At 45.1% G+C, this 17,196-nt stretch overlaps 1 protein-coding gene across 2 annotated transcripts in view; it reads right to left on the bottom strand.

Moving 5' to 3' along the window:
• The window catches only part of Prickle2 (prickle planar cell polarity protein 2), a 158,571-nt gene that overhangs the window by 37,291 nt on the left and 104,084 nt on the right, over positions 1-17,196 (bottom strand). For both annotated transcript variants that reach the window (XM_055628462.1, XM_055628463.1), the window contains exons 3-7: positions 16,096-16,209; positions 12,998-13,135; positions 10,396-10,599; positions 6,992-7,178; positions 1,172-2,050 (exon numbers count right to left, since the gene is read on the bottom strand). In XM_055628462.1, coding sequence (XP_055484437.1) covers positions 1,172-2,050; positions 6,992-7,178; positions 10,396-10,599; positions 12,998-13,135; positions 16,096-16,209 — 1,522 coding nt within the window. The remainder of the gene's footprint in view (positions 1-1,171; positions 2,051-6,991; positions 7,179-10,395; positions 10,600-12,997; positions 13,136-16,095; positions 16,210-17,196) is intronic.

Genomic DNA, 17,196 nt, shown 5'->3' with positions numbered 1-17,196 from the left:
GTAAAAGCTTCATGTTAGCTAAGACATTTGTGTTTATTGCAACTGGTAGCTGGGGCTGAGCAGCAGCTGAGCCTATCAGATGGGACTAACAGAGTTGACCATCCATATCTATGGTCCAAGTTTGTCGAACCCTTGGCCTACAAGGCTCCAAGAACCCGAGGATAGCTATGGATGTGGCTTGTTATTTGTAGACATCATTACGCTGCAATGTCAAAATGTTGTAGATCCCAGGCACATCTTTGATTGTGAGACCTGCTATGAAGGTACACACCGGTGACTCCGGTTCTTTGCTATCAGAGGGGCAGACACCGAACACACTCTGGAGCAATCTTACCAAGCTGCAGCTAACACGTGGCTCTGCTGAGCTTGATTGAAACACCCCCAACAGATGACTCACCAGGTGAATCTTAAACAGCACCCTGTCTGGTTTACATACCCGGATCAGTAAGATAAGCACACAGAACATGCATTTAAATATTAAAGCCATGGGTCATCTTAGGTAACTATCTTATCTCTACAGCCAGTTGGAAAACTGTTAAACTGTTGGTGACAGGATGGTCTACCTCCTTCCTGTCCATTTTGGTCAGCCTGCTTTCTCACCTGTATATATATATATATATATTTAAATTTATATATATATATATATATATTTATATATACATATTTACTTATATATCTTTGAGATCCTGGGGTTAAAAAAAAACCTTGGAAACTGGGGTCCTCAAGCAATAACAGGCTAGGGCACTTCCATCCCAGTTGTGTGGTAAATGCCCCCACTATTCTTTTCCCTGAATGCTGCTGGACAACACACACAATGCTTCTCTCTAGCAGTCCAAAGGCAATGATGGGTGGGCATGGTGGGATGATACATCAGTCTGAATGTCACCAGGAGAAACTGACTTACTACATAATCTCAGAGCTCCATGGGGCAAACTGAAGCCAGAACCCTGAGGGGACACCATTCCTCACCTGGCTCCTTCCCTTCCATTGGGTAGTCTCTGCCCACTCACTCTTAAACCTCACCATACATCACAGGCATCCAGACTCTGGACTCGGGCTTTGTCTATATTCCTTCAAAGACAGAAGCTATCTGACAAGATCAACCTTCCTCAGCAGCTGCTGAAGGAGGCATCTGTGTAGAAAAATATGGTATTACCCAGTATTAGCCTACCTGTTGCATTTGACAGGGCCAGTGATTCCATAGAGCCACGAGGAGTCTGTTCTGTGGGGGTCATGTCCTCTGTGTATTTCAGGGAACTGAGTGGACGACGGGGCCGGCACTGCTGAGTAGATATGCCACCTTCTTCCTCCTCCTCCTCCTCCTCTTCATACTTGGGAACTGGGATGCTGCCTCGGGTTTCACTAAAGCTTTGGCTGGACATATCGCTGTAGCTCTCCTGGGACATCAGCCTCCCTGGGTAATAGTCCTCACGGCATTCCTTGATAAAGCTGCCTCCATGCCCCTTCATGGCCATTGACGAGCTTCTCTTGGGGTTGCTGAAGTGCTTGGCCCACATGTCAGGCTGAGCTCCTGCTCCCTGCCCTCCTGGACTATAGGAAGTTCTGATGTTGCACTGGCTGAGGAGCTGTAAAGGACTCTGGGATTGGTTCTGCTCCATCTTATTCCCATAATGGAAGGGCTCATCCCGGCTCCTCCAAATAGGGTCCCGGTTGAGGCTGGGCGTCTGGCTGGACAGGCTGAGGAGATCCATCTGCACTGACAGTGGGTCCACATCAGCTGAGAGCCGGTTAGAACTCACCTGCAGCTGGCTGTGCTGGCTCAGCATGGCCTCGTCTGTCTTGCCCTTGTTCTTGCCAATTTTGGCACTGCGGCGAGACTCCTTGGCTCTGGCATTCTGGAAGGCTGAATCAGACGAGTCAGAGCCGTTGGGGTCTTCCCCAGCACTGCAGGCCCGTGAGCAGAATATCTGGCCTTGCTTTGGGAGGAATGGTCGCCCCAGCAGGGACTTCTTACAATGAGCGCAGCAGAAACAGGTCTCTGTGGCATGCCAGTGTTGGCCATCATAGGTCATTTGACCTTGGTCAATTCCTGCGAAGCAAGAGACAGACAGGAGGCTGAGAGTACTGAGTACTGCCACACCACAGAAGATACCATGCCAGTCATTTCTCAGTCAGGCCCCGTGCAACCAGGGCCCAGACCCTGCAACAACTTATTCTCCTAGTCAGCGGACTTCCCAACTTCCCTTGCTAGCAGCATGGAGAACCTAGATCAGAACAGCTTAGCCATGAATTCTGCCAGAGATACAATTTTCCCCAAATAGCAACAGAAGTTGAACATCCCTAATCGGGAAAAAAAAAAAAAAAAAAAAAAAGAGCGAAACTCAAAATGCTTCTAAAGCCAAAACTTTGGTGTCAACAAGATGCTGCAAGCAGAAAATTCTGTATAATAAAACTGCTTTGTACATAAAAGTATTAATGATGGTATATAAAAATAGCTCAAGATTATATGCATAAGCTGTATAGGAATATAAATGAGGCCCATGTTTAGACTTGTATCCTATCCTTCAAGTGCCTCATTATAGAATGCATGGTTCTAAAAGCTGAACTAATCCTGCTCTCTTCCGTTGGCTAAGGGATATTCAAGCTGTAAAAATACTAACCTGATAAAGCACTCAGTTGTTTGAGGTGAGTTTCTACCATTGTTTCTGTTTTCCAGATGAGAAAATGGAGGCACAGAAGGTTAATGACTAAGGTATATAATTAGGTATCAGAGATCAGCTCTGTCCTCAGAAGTCTCACCCTGAACAAATATAACAGTCCTGTCTCCTTTATTCTACCCAGGTATCTGATGAGCTGTCTCGAGAGCCTTCTTGGCCACAGCTGATGGTAGCCTTGGTTACCCCTCTACTGTTTCTTATGGTGTTAGTTCTTGATATCATACCATCATATGCACATATAGGTTTATGACTTATCTCTTTCACAGAAAGTGGTGTTTTATGGAGACAGGGTAAGAAGTTTCCATAGCATCTCCAGGACCTATGTAATAGGGGTTCTTCCTACTTATAGTTGGTGGATGGATGAACTGTATCTCCACTCACTGTCAATCAAAGGTCAGTCACTGCAGCAGCTTGTTGGATGCGTAATGTGGATATCTTGTTTTTCCCTCAGTCTCAATGCTCAATTCCTAACACCCACCATGCTAAGTAGGAAGTAGGATAATTTGAGAGCTAATTAGATCATGAAAGTTCTGCTAATATGAATGAATTAATATTCTTATGAGAGAGACCCAAGGGAGCTTGTTCATCCTCTCTGCCATGTGGGGACACAGCAAGATGTCATCTCTGAGCCAGAGAGCAGATCTTCCCAGACACCAAATATGCCTGGTCCTTTACTGTGTCCTTCACATCCTCTAGAATTGTGAGAAATGTTTCTACTGTTTAGAAACTGTGCGGTCTGTGGTCCTGAATAGACTAGATCATTGGAAATGAAGGAAGTGGGCTTCAGCTCTTGAGCGGGAGAGATCCTGCTTACTCTTGGTAAGGAAAACCATGGGTGTGTTTGTAAAAGAGGCTGTCATACCATTGGTATACACCCTTCATCTAACATCATCAGGAAAGGAAGAGGCACAGGTCCTCTCAGGCAGGACTCTGCTGCATATAATCCCTGCGGTCCTATGTGCTAGGAACCTCCCACACCTCTTTATTCTGTTCTTGCTCATCACTAGTTCCTCTGCCTTTTGGTGGGAAGGGGGTACTGTCCTTGAGGATGTTACCTCTATGTCAAGCCGTTATCTCTGGGCACTGAAACCACGTTTGGAACAAACCTCGGCTAGTCGTCAATAGTATCTCCTAGTCCTGGGGTCTGACCAGCACTAAAATGAACCTTCACTTTTAGTGGCTAGAATTCCACAGCAGCCTGGTTTTCCAGGGTATGACTTCCAGAAACCTGTCTAGAGAGGAGTAAACAGGAACAGGGGGAGAAATGACGGGGCTAACCATAGGAAGCAGCTTATCCCGAGCTGGCTCTGCCTCTGCTGGCTTTTGTCACTAGAGCCCAGGGACAGGCAGGAAGGAGGTAAATTCTTCTCTGACTATATATACCTCAAACTGGGGAGGAAAGTGTCTCTTCATGTGGGCACTAGGCCCTAGGACAACACGAGGAGAACTTTCTGAGGACAGGGGTTATTACAGGGTAACCCCGGTTGATAAGGCCACTGTCTAACTCAACTCTACCCCCATGTCTGCCAGCATCCCCAGGTAGTTTGAGGATGGAAAGCCGAGGCCTGTAGGGGAAGCAGTGGGCTGGATATAGGTGCAGAAATATGACCAGAGAGTGGGGCCACTCCAGCTCCTCCACTTTCAGGGGGCTCTAAAACTGCTGAAGCCCATCTGTTGGGTTTGCGTCTTGGTTCTGTGTTTTCTATCAGTCTGGTTCCAGGCAAGCGGCTTCACTTCCGGGCTTTGCTCTCCTCAGCAGAGGTACACAGAGTTTAGTCCCAAGCTATTGAAACTGTCTTTCCTTCAGTTTTATTAGGCCTGAAAGCCTAGTTCCCTCTTTGCAGAGGACCACTGTCTACATGCTGTCCCAAAAGTAACCCCTGAAACTGTACAGCCTTCTCTTTCCTCCTCTAAAGTTTTTATTCTGTATGTCAAGAGTTCTGAGAACTCATTGTGGTATCATCACCTGCCCAGGATCTGACTATAAGCCACTGACAATAGGCAGTTTCTTAGTGTGGCAACCCACAGCTGTATCTTGGTCCACTCCCCACCAAAGAACTTGGAAGGCTGGGTTCCTTTGCCCTGTCTACCACTATGCTGCAAGGGAATTACTCAAAGCTGTCAGAGAAAGGCCAAGCTTTCTGGGATGGAGCTTCAGAGGATGGGGGGTGGGGGGTAGAGAGAAGGGGAAGCAAATTACAAAGCAGCCCGGCAGGCAGCTGAGCACTGCTTCTGATAAACATCACCGATGTCAGACGGCCCTCTGAACTGCTCCTGAACTCCAAACATCTGGAAAAGGGCTCTGTGTTCAACATCTAAGCATGCCTTCCTAAAGAATCCCCCCTAAGCCCTTCGAGCACTTTTCTAAAGGAGCATGCATCTGCAGCCACCACAGCCTCCTCTGTTTATAAGACTGTTTACTCGGCTACGCACAAGCAGGAGTCCTGTTGCCCTGGCAACGGTGGCCTGATGTCGAATCTGCTCCGAGCAGCTGCATAAATATGGCATATTTGTACAGTATGGTCAGAGGTGGTGTCATCGAATGCTGGGGTACACATGATACACGCAGCAGGGTCTGCTGTCCTGGGGAATTTACATTTTGCAGGAGAGTAGACTTTAAAAGTTCAGGGACAAGCAACTCAACTAGAGCAGCAGACAGACTGCAGGCCACAACAGTCGTCTTTTCTAGTAAAATATGGATGGGTGCCTTTTGTGAATTCAAGAGGAGGGGGGAGCCAATAAAAGCTGCGGATAGCTGAAAGAAGACAGATGACAGAGGGGCCATTTGAGATGCACATGACCTAGTCATAAATGGATTTTTCTCTCCCAAGCTTCTGGGAAAAAAAAACTCCAAGCAGCCATTTGTGGCAGAGTTGTGGCCTCTGTGGAGAGGAAAAGGACAGAGAAAAGCTATCAGAAGGCGGTGTCGCTGCTGTGGGTTCGGTTTCTAACACTCAGTCTCTCCTACCTGGATAAGCACTGACTAGCAGACTTAAAACTACACGTGGACAGCCTGGGGTCAAGACATTGCACCGCTGTCCCCCTACAGTCCCACCCACTTTCCTGCCTCACATGTCCACTCACAATCGAAAGCACCAAAGAATATCAGCATGTCTGACCGTGACAGTCCTGAAAACAGAAAGGTTTCTGGGCACCTGGTCAAGGTGGCACACTGCGAGAGCAGAGGGTACTTTGGGGAAAAGGTCTTGCCATCACCTAAGCCCAGAAGGCAATGTTAAATCTATCCTTCCCAAGGAATCCCAGGGAAAAGGCTGTTTCTTTGGGATCTTTACAAAAGCTAATCGGAACAAAATGGCATCGCAAATGGAGGGTTTCCACATTTCCTCACTGCAGGTATGACACTGGCAGCTTCTGAATAGGCTTCTTGGGGTTTTGTGAGCATAGAAACTGCCTGTAAGTAACTGCCTTTAGTCACACTACGGCCACAGACATTTGTCCACTGACACTATTTCTTAAACAGTGTTGCTCATTCCCATGATGCCAGAAAAGGCAAGGCAAAAGCCTGTCCAATGAAAGCTGACCTGCTGAATGGCTGAACAACCTGGGATGATTCTTATCACCTCCAACCTGCCACAAACTGGAGCACACCGCTTGTGGACTGTTTGTTTTCCTCTGCCTTTGGCTAGGCTGATTGTTGATGAGTTCTAGAAGGCACAGTTGCTGGAAGCCCATGACCATCCCTCTTTACCAAAGGACCTCCCCTCCCCTGATTCGCTCCTCTACCCATTCCTGATTTTTTCCAAAAGGTCATTAAGGAATATGTTCTCTTCTTCCCATATTTTCCTTTCAGGGGCTTCACACTTTTCCCTGAGAGTGGAAACATACACTACATAGTCCCACTTGAAGGTAGATCCATGGCCAAGTCGGGACTGATAAGATTCCATCCTGAGGAACTGGCTTGGAAATTGGTATAGTAAATTCCTTTCTCCTTTTGAGAGTGCAAGTGTTAAGATGATGAATAACTAGAGCAACGTCTCAGACACCACGTGAAGATTGTGAAGATTGCTGGCTCCCAAAAGATGCGAATAAAAGGCAAACTGAACTGACACAGAAGAAAACCTAAAACAACAGGCTTTGTCTAACTCTTCACCCACCTCTACCTGAAGCCAAATTCTCTTTGGCTTTATTAGTAAAATAAGCCAAGAGATTACTTTTTACTTGAGCTGGTAGGAGTTGTTGTTGTGTGTGTGTGTTTTAATTAATTATAACCAAAGGGATTCTGACTATGGCAGACACAGGGTTGAGCCCATCTCCGAAGGATCAAGCTGATCCTCCGAAGGATCAGGCCTTACCTATATGCTGGGCGCAGGTATCACAGTATTCTGCATACAGGGACTCAAAGCAGTGGCAGCAGTAGGGTCTTCCCTCCTTCATAATGTAGCGCTGGCCGCCCAGCACTGTCTCACACTCAAAGCAGCAGAAGTGTCGCATATGCCAGTGTCGACCCTCCGCTTCTGTGCACTCATCTGCAAAGATGATCTGGAGACGGGAAGCCACCTGGTCAGCGTCTAAGACTTACTGTGAGAACACCTCGGGGGAGGTAACAGCCCCAAACTAAAAAGCCAAGAAAGCAGGGTAGCCCACAAGTTGTCAAACAGTGCTGCGTCTACGCATTCTCATTCCAGACATATACGAGCCTTACAACTTTATCTTCCTGAAGCACGATTAATATGGTGCCGCATTTCAGTGGAGAGCAAACGTCCTGCCTTAGGGAACATAAAGCAAAATCAACAATCGCTCACGTATAGCAGCTTCATCTGGCTGATGCACAGTGCTTTCTAAGGTGCGGATATCATACGACTCCTTGGAACTCTTTTGCTTCTTGAAAACATAACATCGGGCAACACTTGGAGTGCATTTACCCGTGACAATAATCTTCAGCTAAGGAGAGTGGCCAGCTGGTCATGTCTGCAACACGCTCTGGTGCCTCAGAATTGGTCACCTTCATGGCTAATACCTTCCTGGCCTTGGGAGGTGTTTTATGTTTTGACCCATCAGAATTGTTTTCAACTTCAAAGTATATGTTTCAAAATTCATTATGATGCCATAATGATAATCTTAGTGTGGTATTGCCATAAAAACTTAACATATAGAGAAACCCTCTGAATTGAGAGTCTGTGTGAGTGTGTGGGGTGTGTGTGCATGCGTGTATATGTGTGTGTATGTGTGTGTCTGCATGTGTGTTATGTATGTACATGTATGTTTTTGTGTATGTATGTGCATATGTATATTGTGTTTGTGTATGTGTGTGTATAGGTGTGTATGTGTTTGTGTATATGTGTGTGTATGTGTTTCTGTGTGTATGTATGTGTGTGTCTGTGTATGTATGGCACTTTGTTGTCAAAGGTGGTGCAACTACTATACTATGGTAAAAGAATAGTTTCCAATAAACAGGGCTGGGGTATAAAAGTATCAGTGGATGTCCTACCTCTCACCAAAAAAAAATAATAACCTTAAGGGGATGAATGATCTAAAAGAAAAAAAAAAACATGATAAAATTCTTAAAAAAAACCTATAGTTATAAATCTTCTTGATCTTGGACAAGGCAATTGTTTCACAGATATGGCAACACAAATGCAAATAACAACAGGTCAATAATAGAGCATGTGGACTCCATCAAAATTAAAAACTCCTATGCTTTAAAGGATATCAATAAGAAAGTAAAAATATAGAGAACAGAAGACCATAGGTGTGAACCATGTACCTGTCAAGAGACTTGTATTCAGATCATATGAACACCCTCGTAAGTGGTGAAAAAAATAATAACCCAACTGTGAAAAATGAGCAAAGGCTTTTAAATTAAAAATTCTCCCCCAAATTAATAAACAAATAGACGAAAATATTTAAAAAGTATCAATATCATTAGTGGTTAGAAAATTATGAATTGACATAACACTGTGGAATTATTTTGTACCTATTGGGCTAGCTATAATAAAAAAAGAACACAATTACAAGAATTAAAGAGAACATGTAGGATCTAGAATTCTCTTACCTTGACAGTAAGTGGGGCAGCTGTTTTAGAAAACAATTTGGCCTTCGCTCAAAAGTTAGGCTTAGAATTACCATGAAAAACATTGAGGATTTAAAATTTCTGTGTACCCAGAAACTTCCACATGAATGTTCATAACAGATGAAAGTAGAAAAAGACGCATCTCAGTTGCTAAATGGCTAAAACTAAATGTGATATATTCATAAGACTGTTCATATAGCTCCTTAATTGCTCAGCCATGAAAAGGAACGAAGTGCTAGTATTTACTATGACACAAGTTAACTCTCAGGACATCATGCTAGGTGGAAAATATGATATGGTAACATTCATACGAGATGTCTAGCATTCTTGAATCCAGAGACAGGGACAAGGCTGGGAGAAGGGGTTGGAGGAAGAGAGGAGCAGCTGGTAGATGTAGGTTACTAATTTTTTGGTTGCTGAACATGATTTGTGGTGATGCTTGTTCAGCTTTGTGAATGTGCACGTGTGTGTCTGAGCCAGAAGGCCAAGAGGCTGTCTAGAGTACCAGACTTTGACCCACATCTGGTTTTCCACCAAGAGCCAGAGAGTTGAGCACCTCAACCTTACCATCAGAATCTACATTAGTGAAGGTTCACCAAATCTCTAGAAAAGTAGAGGCCCATGGCCCCCAGGCAGTTTGTAATAGACAAATGTCCTTGTCCTGGTGGCTCTGGCAGATGGAAAAAAGCCTGCCTCGAGACTGCTGTTTATTATAAGCTCAGACAGAAGCACAGAGCTACCCTGTGAATTAGAATCCCTTGTCAAAGATCTTCCCCTAAATGTTTCCTGTAAGGGTCAGGCTTAGAACGCTCTTCTTTGCGCTCCGAGCTTCTACAGTGGCAAGCTTTCCACTCTGTGGTGAGATGAGCACTTAGTACTTGGGTGTGCTTCTGGTGGGGAAAAAACAACTGGCAAGCAGCGGCCTTGTACGCCATTCTGATTTCTTACCTCAATGTTTTCAAACACCTGTAGCACCAGGGGCAGAAGAATGCAGATAGATATACAGTGACCTCTAAAGCTTCGTCCATTTTCTTCCCCTCTCTCACCAACTGTTCCAAAGACTCTTTTAGAAATGGAGCTCTATTTCTGGTGTGGACTTTCAGGTTTTTAGATGGAATCTTAATTTGCTCAATGGCTCCTTTATTTTACACACACACACACACACACACACACACACACACACACACACACATTGTATGTGTATGTCTGTATGTTTAATTATAAGAGGCCTATTGCCAGCTGCATGCCATTTGAGAATTTCTATCTATTCCTACATGGGAGGATCTGAATCCACCATGCTGAGTGGGCCATGATGCCAGGTGCCAGATTCATCCACCATGATTGGGACATGGGTGATATTTCGCTCTGGAAAGGGTTAACATAAGAGGGTAGGTAGAGTCACTGATGATGGTTGCCTCCATGTGTGGGAAGCTAAAGGTCATATACATATGTCATGTCCCTGTGGAGCAACACAGTGATGCTATGGCAGGGCAAGGAAACCTGGGAATAGTCTATGGGAGATGTGTGTGTGTGTGTGTGTGTGTGTGTGTGTGTGTGTGTGTGAAGGTTAGAGAGAGACAGAGAGACAGACAGAGACAGAGACATCATGACACTGATGGTGCCACCTCTGCCTTCCATGAATAGACCAGAACAGTTAAAAGTATTCACACATGGATGGGGCCTGACCTCGTCACAGGCTGCACAGCGCGGCTTCAGGCACTCAGCATGGTGCCTACCACAGTAGATCTTCCCGTCTTGATAAAAGTAGATCAGGTCAACCAAAAGCTCATTGCAGACGGTGCAGATGAAGCAGGGCGGGTGCCAGCAGATGCCATGGCCAGCACGTGAGGCAAACACAGCGATGTCCCCGCCCTTGATCTGCCCTCCACACTGTGAGGCAAACAGAAACAGCGCCAGCATCAGCTGTATCTCCTAGAGCTGTGACAGAATGATGTTCAACTACCATCAACAAGCTAGCTGCTAGGAAGTTATATGCGTGCTGGTTAGTGTGTCCCCCACTTTACATACCTGGTAGGGCAGATTTCTCTTCTTCTTCCCAGGAACCCCCACCCTAGGGCCTAAGTAAGACAACTTAAGTAACAGAATGAGAAACATAAAGGTGTGAGAGATAGATTCTTACTATGGTAGTTAGTACACAGGGGGGATCCACAGGTACCAAGCCAATTTACAGAGCGTGGAAAGAACAGGGCTAACCATCACCTACACATCTCAAAGTGCATGCAGAGGCATAGCCAAGTCAACACCATCAAGAGAGGCTATTGAGAGAGGGTTTGGCTGGGGGAGGGGTTGTACTGCTGAATGGGAGGGGAGAGGGCACATGAAATCCGTTCACTCCTAAACAGCTTCTTCCTTTTCCCTATGCCTTCCTGGCATGCTGTTCAGCTCTCTAAGAGCATCTCTTCATATAGTCTTGATTGAAAGGCACTGCTTTTTAAGCTCAGAGTATGCAAGGCAGAAATAACAGACGACTCATTGCATACAACTGGGGTTAGACTGCAGTTATGTTCTGAGGGTCCTGGAGGAAGGAGGACTGGGTTTATAAAGATGCTCTCTGTTCACCATGAGGTCATGACCTATTTCTAGCAGAATAGCTCACTTGGGTGAATGAGCTCCACAGGCAATGACTAGGGAGTAAAAAGGGTGACACCAAGCCCTTCTCCTAGTGGAGTTAATATGATCTACAGAATAAAGGCATAGATTTGAGGAACAGGTTCTAGAAGCTTATGCATGTGTATTCGTGTGCGTGTGTGTGATAACACAATATAGAAGGCAACAACCCTACCTTCCATGATTATGAAAGAACAGCTAAAGTATCCATACACATAATCATATTTGATCCACTCCTCCCATAGTTCCAAAAGGTTTGTTATGAAAAGTCTTTCTGCTTCAACACACCTGACATTACTCTGCACAGATGTGGGCCAACTTTTCTTCCCCTTTAAATAAAGCCCCACTCATGAGGAGCCTGACCTGAGAGTGGGTGAGGCACTGAAGTAAACACATATGATAAGCACCAATCACTTCTATCTAAGGAGTTGGTCTTAGGATTCTTCTTAAGGATGATGACCCACGGCCCCCTTTCTGGTCAAATAGTTTCTCTACCTATCTACCAGATTCTGTCAGTTGTTCCTGTGAAATCTCAAAGCGGAGTTCTAAAAACTTCCTGCTCCTCTCAGACTGTCTCCAGCTTCCTCTTACCAAGGCAGCTGCTTGGTCACTCAGAGCCTGAGTTAGAGGGTGCTGGCCAAAAATGGGGAACATTTAGAGAAATGGTGGACTTCCTTGGAAAGCAGGAATGGGGCAAGGTTAGCCCAGGCAGGTGATATGCCTGTCCTGCTTTAGCATGCTCCTCAACCACATCCTAAGCATGCTACAACAGAGAAGGCAAAAGGTCCTTCAACTCAGTGAGGTCCTATGGAGCTGGCATGGGGTTTCTTAGACTTTGAAAACTGAGAATAAGCTTAGGCATCACTCCTCATACCATCCCTTTAAAGGTCATCCATGCTGAGATGATCCTGGATGAGAGACTGACTCACAGTCCAGACATCTCTGTTTTCAAAGGAATCTTTCAAAGGGTGAAGCCATTACTCTTGTCTCATCCTTCCAATTGTTTATATGGCTCTCCATGAACTCTGCCATGATCCCCAATCCCTGTTCATTACTCCTTCTGATCCGGCCACAGGCCAACTCACTGTTTCTTGTCCACAGGAGCCTCCCTCCTGCCTTGAGGCAAGGTCTGTATGCTTCTGCCTCTGTGCATCTCTGCATGCCTTTGCTCAAATGCCACATTCTCAGTGGGCTCTTCTCTGACCATCTTGCTCAAGACTACGGCTGTCTTGCCTTCCTAGTCCTTCCCAGCCCCCTCCTTCCCTGCTGCAAATTTTTGTTTATTTTAATATTTATTATTTTTAGTACAGTATTCTGCTTGTATGTACACCTGCGTGACAGAAGGGGACACCAGATCTCCTCATGGATGGTTGTGAGCCACCTTGTGGTTGCTGGGAATTGAACTCAGGACCTTTAAAAGAACAGCCAGTGCTCTTAACCTTTGAGCCACCTCTCCAGCTCTGCATTTTTTAATTTGCTGGTTTGACTTATTGTCTGACTTCTCCCCCTGGTGCATAGCACCTTACATGAGAAAGACTTAGCTTGAATGTCTTTTACTCACTTGTGTATCTTCAATGTCTAAAAGCGGGCTGAGCATGTCACTGGTATCTAATAAAATAACCGTAGAGTGAGCTTCTTCCCTGCTCCAGTCCATCCTCACCTGTTCACAAATCGCTCCTGTCATGGTGACAGGGAAGGGCCTGACGTTGCCTCTGCCCAAGTTCTCCCGTTTCCTCTGGTTGCTGAACAGCTTCAGCTCCCTCTTCTCCTCCTCATCCAGGGAGTTGCAGTATCGGACCTGAACACACAAAGGATAGCAAGGAGGAGGCATCATCACTCCATGGGGAATACTGAAGTCCCCATCCAGGGCTCACAGAAACACTCTGCTTCTTGATTTGACTCTTGTGGAATATTAAGTCCAGGCCTGGAGCTACTTAAGGCAAGCCAGCACCAAGAAGGGTGATAAGCAAATGGGCTTTTCAATGGCTGTGAACTCTGGAGTTTATGTGTCAGGCACGTTAGATGTTCTAGAACTACTCCTCATCCTTCACACTGTTCCCACATTCAGATCTAAGTCACTAAGGGTGGCCTCGGGTTGACAATTTCTGGGAACATTCTCCTTTCCAAACTGAAAGGAGCTGAAGATTTCCTGTGTCTGTGTCTATGTGAATGACCCCTGCACCGAAGAATGACTCCAACTTGGTTGTCAGCATGCACATGTCGTCTATCCTCCATCCTGCTATGGGAAGTGAGAATAGGTAGACTTTCATATGATTTTCTCCTAGTGTGACACCATGAGAAAGATGCTTTCTTCTTTTTGAAACACAGAGTGTCAAAGATTTAAGGGAGGGACAGCAAAAGCATTCACATCCAGGATCTGCCATTCTGTCCTGTTGTTTCTGCACTTCGGTGATTGTGTCATGATCCTGAGTTATTATTTGTTCATGTTACTTTTAAATAGGATTCGCTTTGAGATTCTTGGATGCATATATTTAAAAGGAAAGTTGATTATGGCTACATACAGAAAAATCAGTCACCCGCAAAGATGGGAAGGCAACTATCAAAGCAGAGAACAAAACCACAGTGTTAGAGCCCACGTGACCACTGCATCTTCAGTAGATGCTAAAACTGATATGTTACTTAAAATGGGAGAACAGAACCGGCTGCAGTGACATTAGGATACTGGCTACAGGCTGAGATTTCCTCCGTATCTAATCACTGCATCACAATGGTGAAATGTGATTTAAAGGAAAATAAACTCTCATTACAGATTCATTTACTGCCATGCTCACATCGCACTCTGAGCCACGCTTATAACTTCCTCTTGGATATATGGTCCCAAAGCACCTCATGATTTCTCCTGGAGTAATCTATATCAGAAATGTTGACTGTATTGCTCAGACAATATTTTAATAAAGAAAATGTCAAGAAAAGCTCTCGGCTCAAACTGTTGTGTGCCAAATTGAAAGTCAGAGCAACTATGTCTGTTCAAATTGTGTTATCTACAGGAAAAGAGAATGATTAAGCATTAGCTTTAGAGTCAACCTCTGTCTTCAGAAGAGACCATGTCACCATGCCAAATGTCCCAATCCTGTCCACTGGCTTTCATGTATCACATTCTACCAACATGGAGTTGTAATACCAATGGTGCCCAGTCAACGAAAGCATAGTCAACCATAAACAGAATAAACCACTGCAAGCGTAGGGTAGATCAAGTGACAGTTAAAAAAAAAAAAAAAAGTCTTCAGGGGAATGTTCCAGAAACCTAACAGCCCAGAAAACATGGTTTCACTGATGACATTTTATGAGTGTACTTTTAAAAACAGGCACACCCCTCCAGCTTGTGAAAACTTGCATTTTTACCTCCAGATTAGTTAACCGGGCATCTGATTACAATGTTTGCTTTCATCTTTGAAGGAGTCAACTTTTGTATTTGTTTTATGAACCACGAAATAAGTAACAGGAGTGAGAAGCACAGCTTTCTAGGGAGTTGTTTCAGATTTTGAGACGTTGTCTCACTTATTCAGATTCATATATTTATTTTGCTGTGTAAACTCAGGGCTTTGCACCAGCCAGACAAGGGCTGTACCACAATCTACATCCTCAGTTCCTCAGCATTAGCTGCTCAAATTGTTTCCTTTTGGGCCAGTAGGATGGCTCGGTGGGTGGAGGTGCTTACACACACACACACACACACACACACACACACACACACACACGTAAAAAAAAATCCCTTTTATGCAACTATGTCACCATGTATATGATGAGTTGGTAGGAACTGGAGACCAGCTCTCTCCTGGGGTAGATTTTTTTCTTTCAATTTAAAAATTATAATTTTGCTTTAAAATACAGAGCTAAATAGTGTACATCTGTGAGATTCTTGATACCAGATACTACAAATTAATGTCCAGCTTAGAAGCCTAACTTCCTCCCACACGATCTTTTAAAAGCTTGCTTACAGACTTCCTCCTTCAGATGAGTGTGTGATTTCAGTAATAAGTGACGCTGGCCAGGCACAGTTGCCCATCTGTAGCCAGCTCTCGGAGAGAGGAGGTCTGAGAAAGTCACTGAGCTCTGAGAGAGTTCTGAGTTACCCTGGCTAAATGGAAAGCCAACCTCAAAAAAAAAAAAAAAAAATCAAAATAATCAAAATCCAATAATCAAATCCTTGCTTACAGAGCTGCTGTGTTTCTGGGATTAGGAAAAAAAGCAATGTCTATAATACTTTCAAAATACAGATGGATGACTCAAACTAGGTAGATCTTGACGTGATAAAAATCCTAGTGAGAGCTGCCAATCCAGACTTGTAACTTTGGCTGCCTTTAACACGAAGAACCTGCACATACACTTCTTACGAAACAAGCCTGAAAATCTGAGAGACCTGCAGTGTTTCTTCTGGGCACCAAGCGGTCCTTAGTCATCTTTCCAACTCCCACTATCGGCTGGCAGGACACAGCCAAGTCAGAAAACACAGGCCTGAGAATTCAAATGTTAGTGCTCCCTAACTTTCTGTAGTCAAGCCAGGCTTTGGCGTCTAACCCAGTCCAAAGTGAGACAGGCTTTCTTTTGGGGGTGGGGTGAGGAGCGCTCTCCAGAAATATCAGCCGGGTTTTCTTTAGATTCTAATTAAGGGAGCTAAAATTTAATACCAATTGCCAGAAGTTTTTGGCAGCAGGCTTACTGATCACAACGATTAGGAAAAGGGGCAGTTCACGGAAAGTTCTGGAAACCACCGGAAGCCCCCTCCAAGCGCCTTACCTCATTGTCGTGGGGCGGCAGCTGGTGCAAGAGCTGCTTGATTCGCAGTTTCTCTCCGGGACTGTTGACATAGGGGACTTTCTCTTCTGGGAGGCAGCTGTAGTACTGGTGCACCTGAGGGACAGAACACACAGAGCGCTTCCCTTTACTCACCGCACGCGCCACCGCCCCTCAGAGGAGCATCCTAAAAGACAGAGCCAAGTGAATGGCCCCTCACTTGGGGCTATCCCTCTCTGGAAGGGGAAAAGAAAGTCAAAGACAGTCCTTATCAGAGAAGAACTCAGCAAGCGCACAGGTGAAGCCAGAGGGCAAGGCTTTCCCTGCCGACTCCCAACAGCGTTGCTTTACCATTTTCTGTGCCGCTGTCCCATGAGAGGCACCTCTCTAGCCAAGGGATGTGTCAGTGCCTGTCTAAATACTGCTTTCAAACCTCTCTCTGGCACTTTGCAGGTTCCTGGGTGTCTCAGTCTCCACCTACGTCAAAAGCCCTCCAGGTCTGAGCCATTTGCAATGCAGGCAGCACTGGCATACACTGAAAGGAGACTCAGCAGCAGCAGCAGCAGCAGCAGCAGCAGCAGCAGCAGCAGCAGCACATGGACCTTTGCAACTCCTACCATGTTGCTCTTTACAACTGATGTATTCCTGCAGCTGCTGAGGTTCAGCGGTTTTTAGACGGTGGGGTAAGTACCAAGCATCTATGTTTGCCTAAGGAAAGAAGGCAGGCATTCTCCTGAGGCTAGGCACTCCTAGGATATAGGAGGAGAAGCATAACAGGCTTAGTTTAAATGTTTTATTTTATTTTATTTTTGTTCCCAGCAGCAGGCAATAAGTTTCTACTTCCTGTGGAGTATACATATATACATACACACATACATATATATATCTATAGGAGGAAGGAAAGGGAAAGATGAGAATGGTATACTTATATTTTAATTAAAATATTTATTTGCTACATATTTATGTTTATGTATGTGTGCTCATGTGAGCTGATGTGTATCAGTGCTTACAGGTGCCCATAGAGGGTAGAGGGCAGCCATGTTGGTGAGGCTTTATGGGTGTAGCATCTGCCATTTTGGGAGACTCAGTCTCAGACTCTCTGAT

This window comes from Psammomys obesus, unplaced genomic scaffold (genome assembly GCF_907164565.1).
Source record: "Psammomys obesus unplaced genomic scaffold, mPsaObe1.curated_primary_1811, whole genome shotgun sequence".
NCBI lineage: Eukaryota > Metazoa > Chordata > Mammalia > Rodentia > Muridae > Psammomys > Psammomys obesus.
This window is presented reverse-complemented; position numbering and strand designations above follow the sequence as displayed.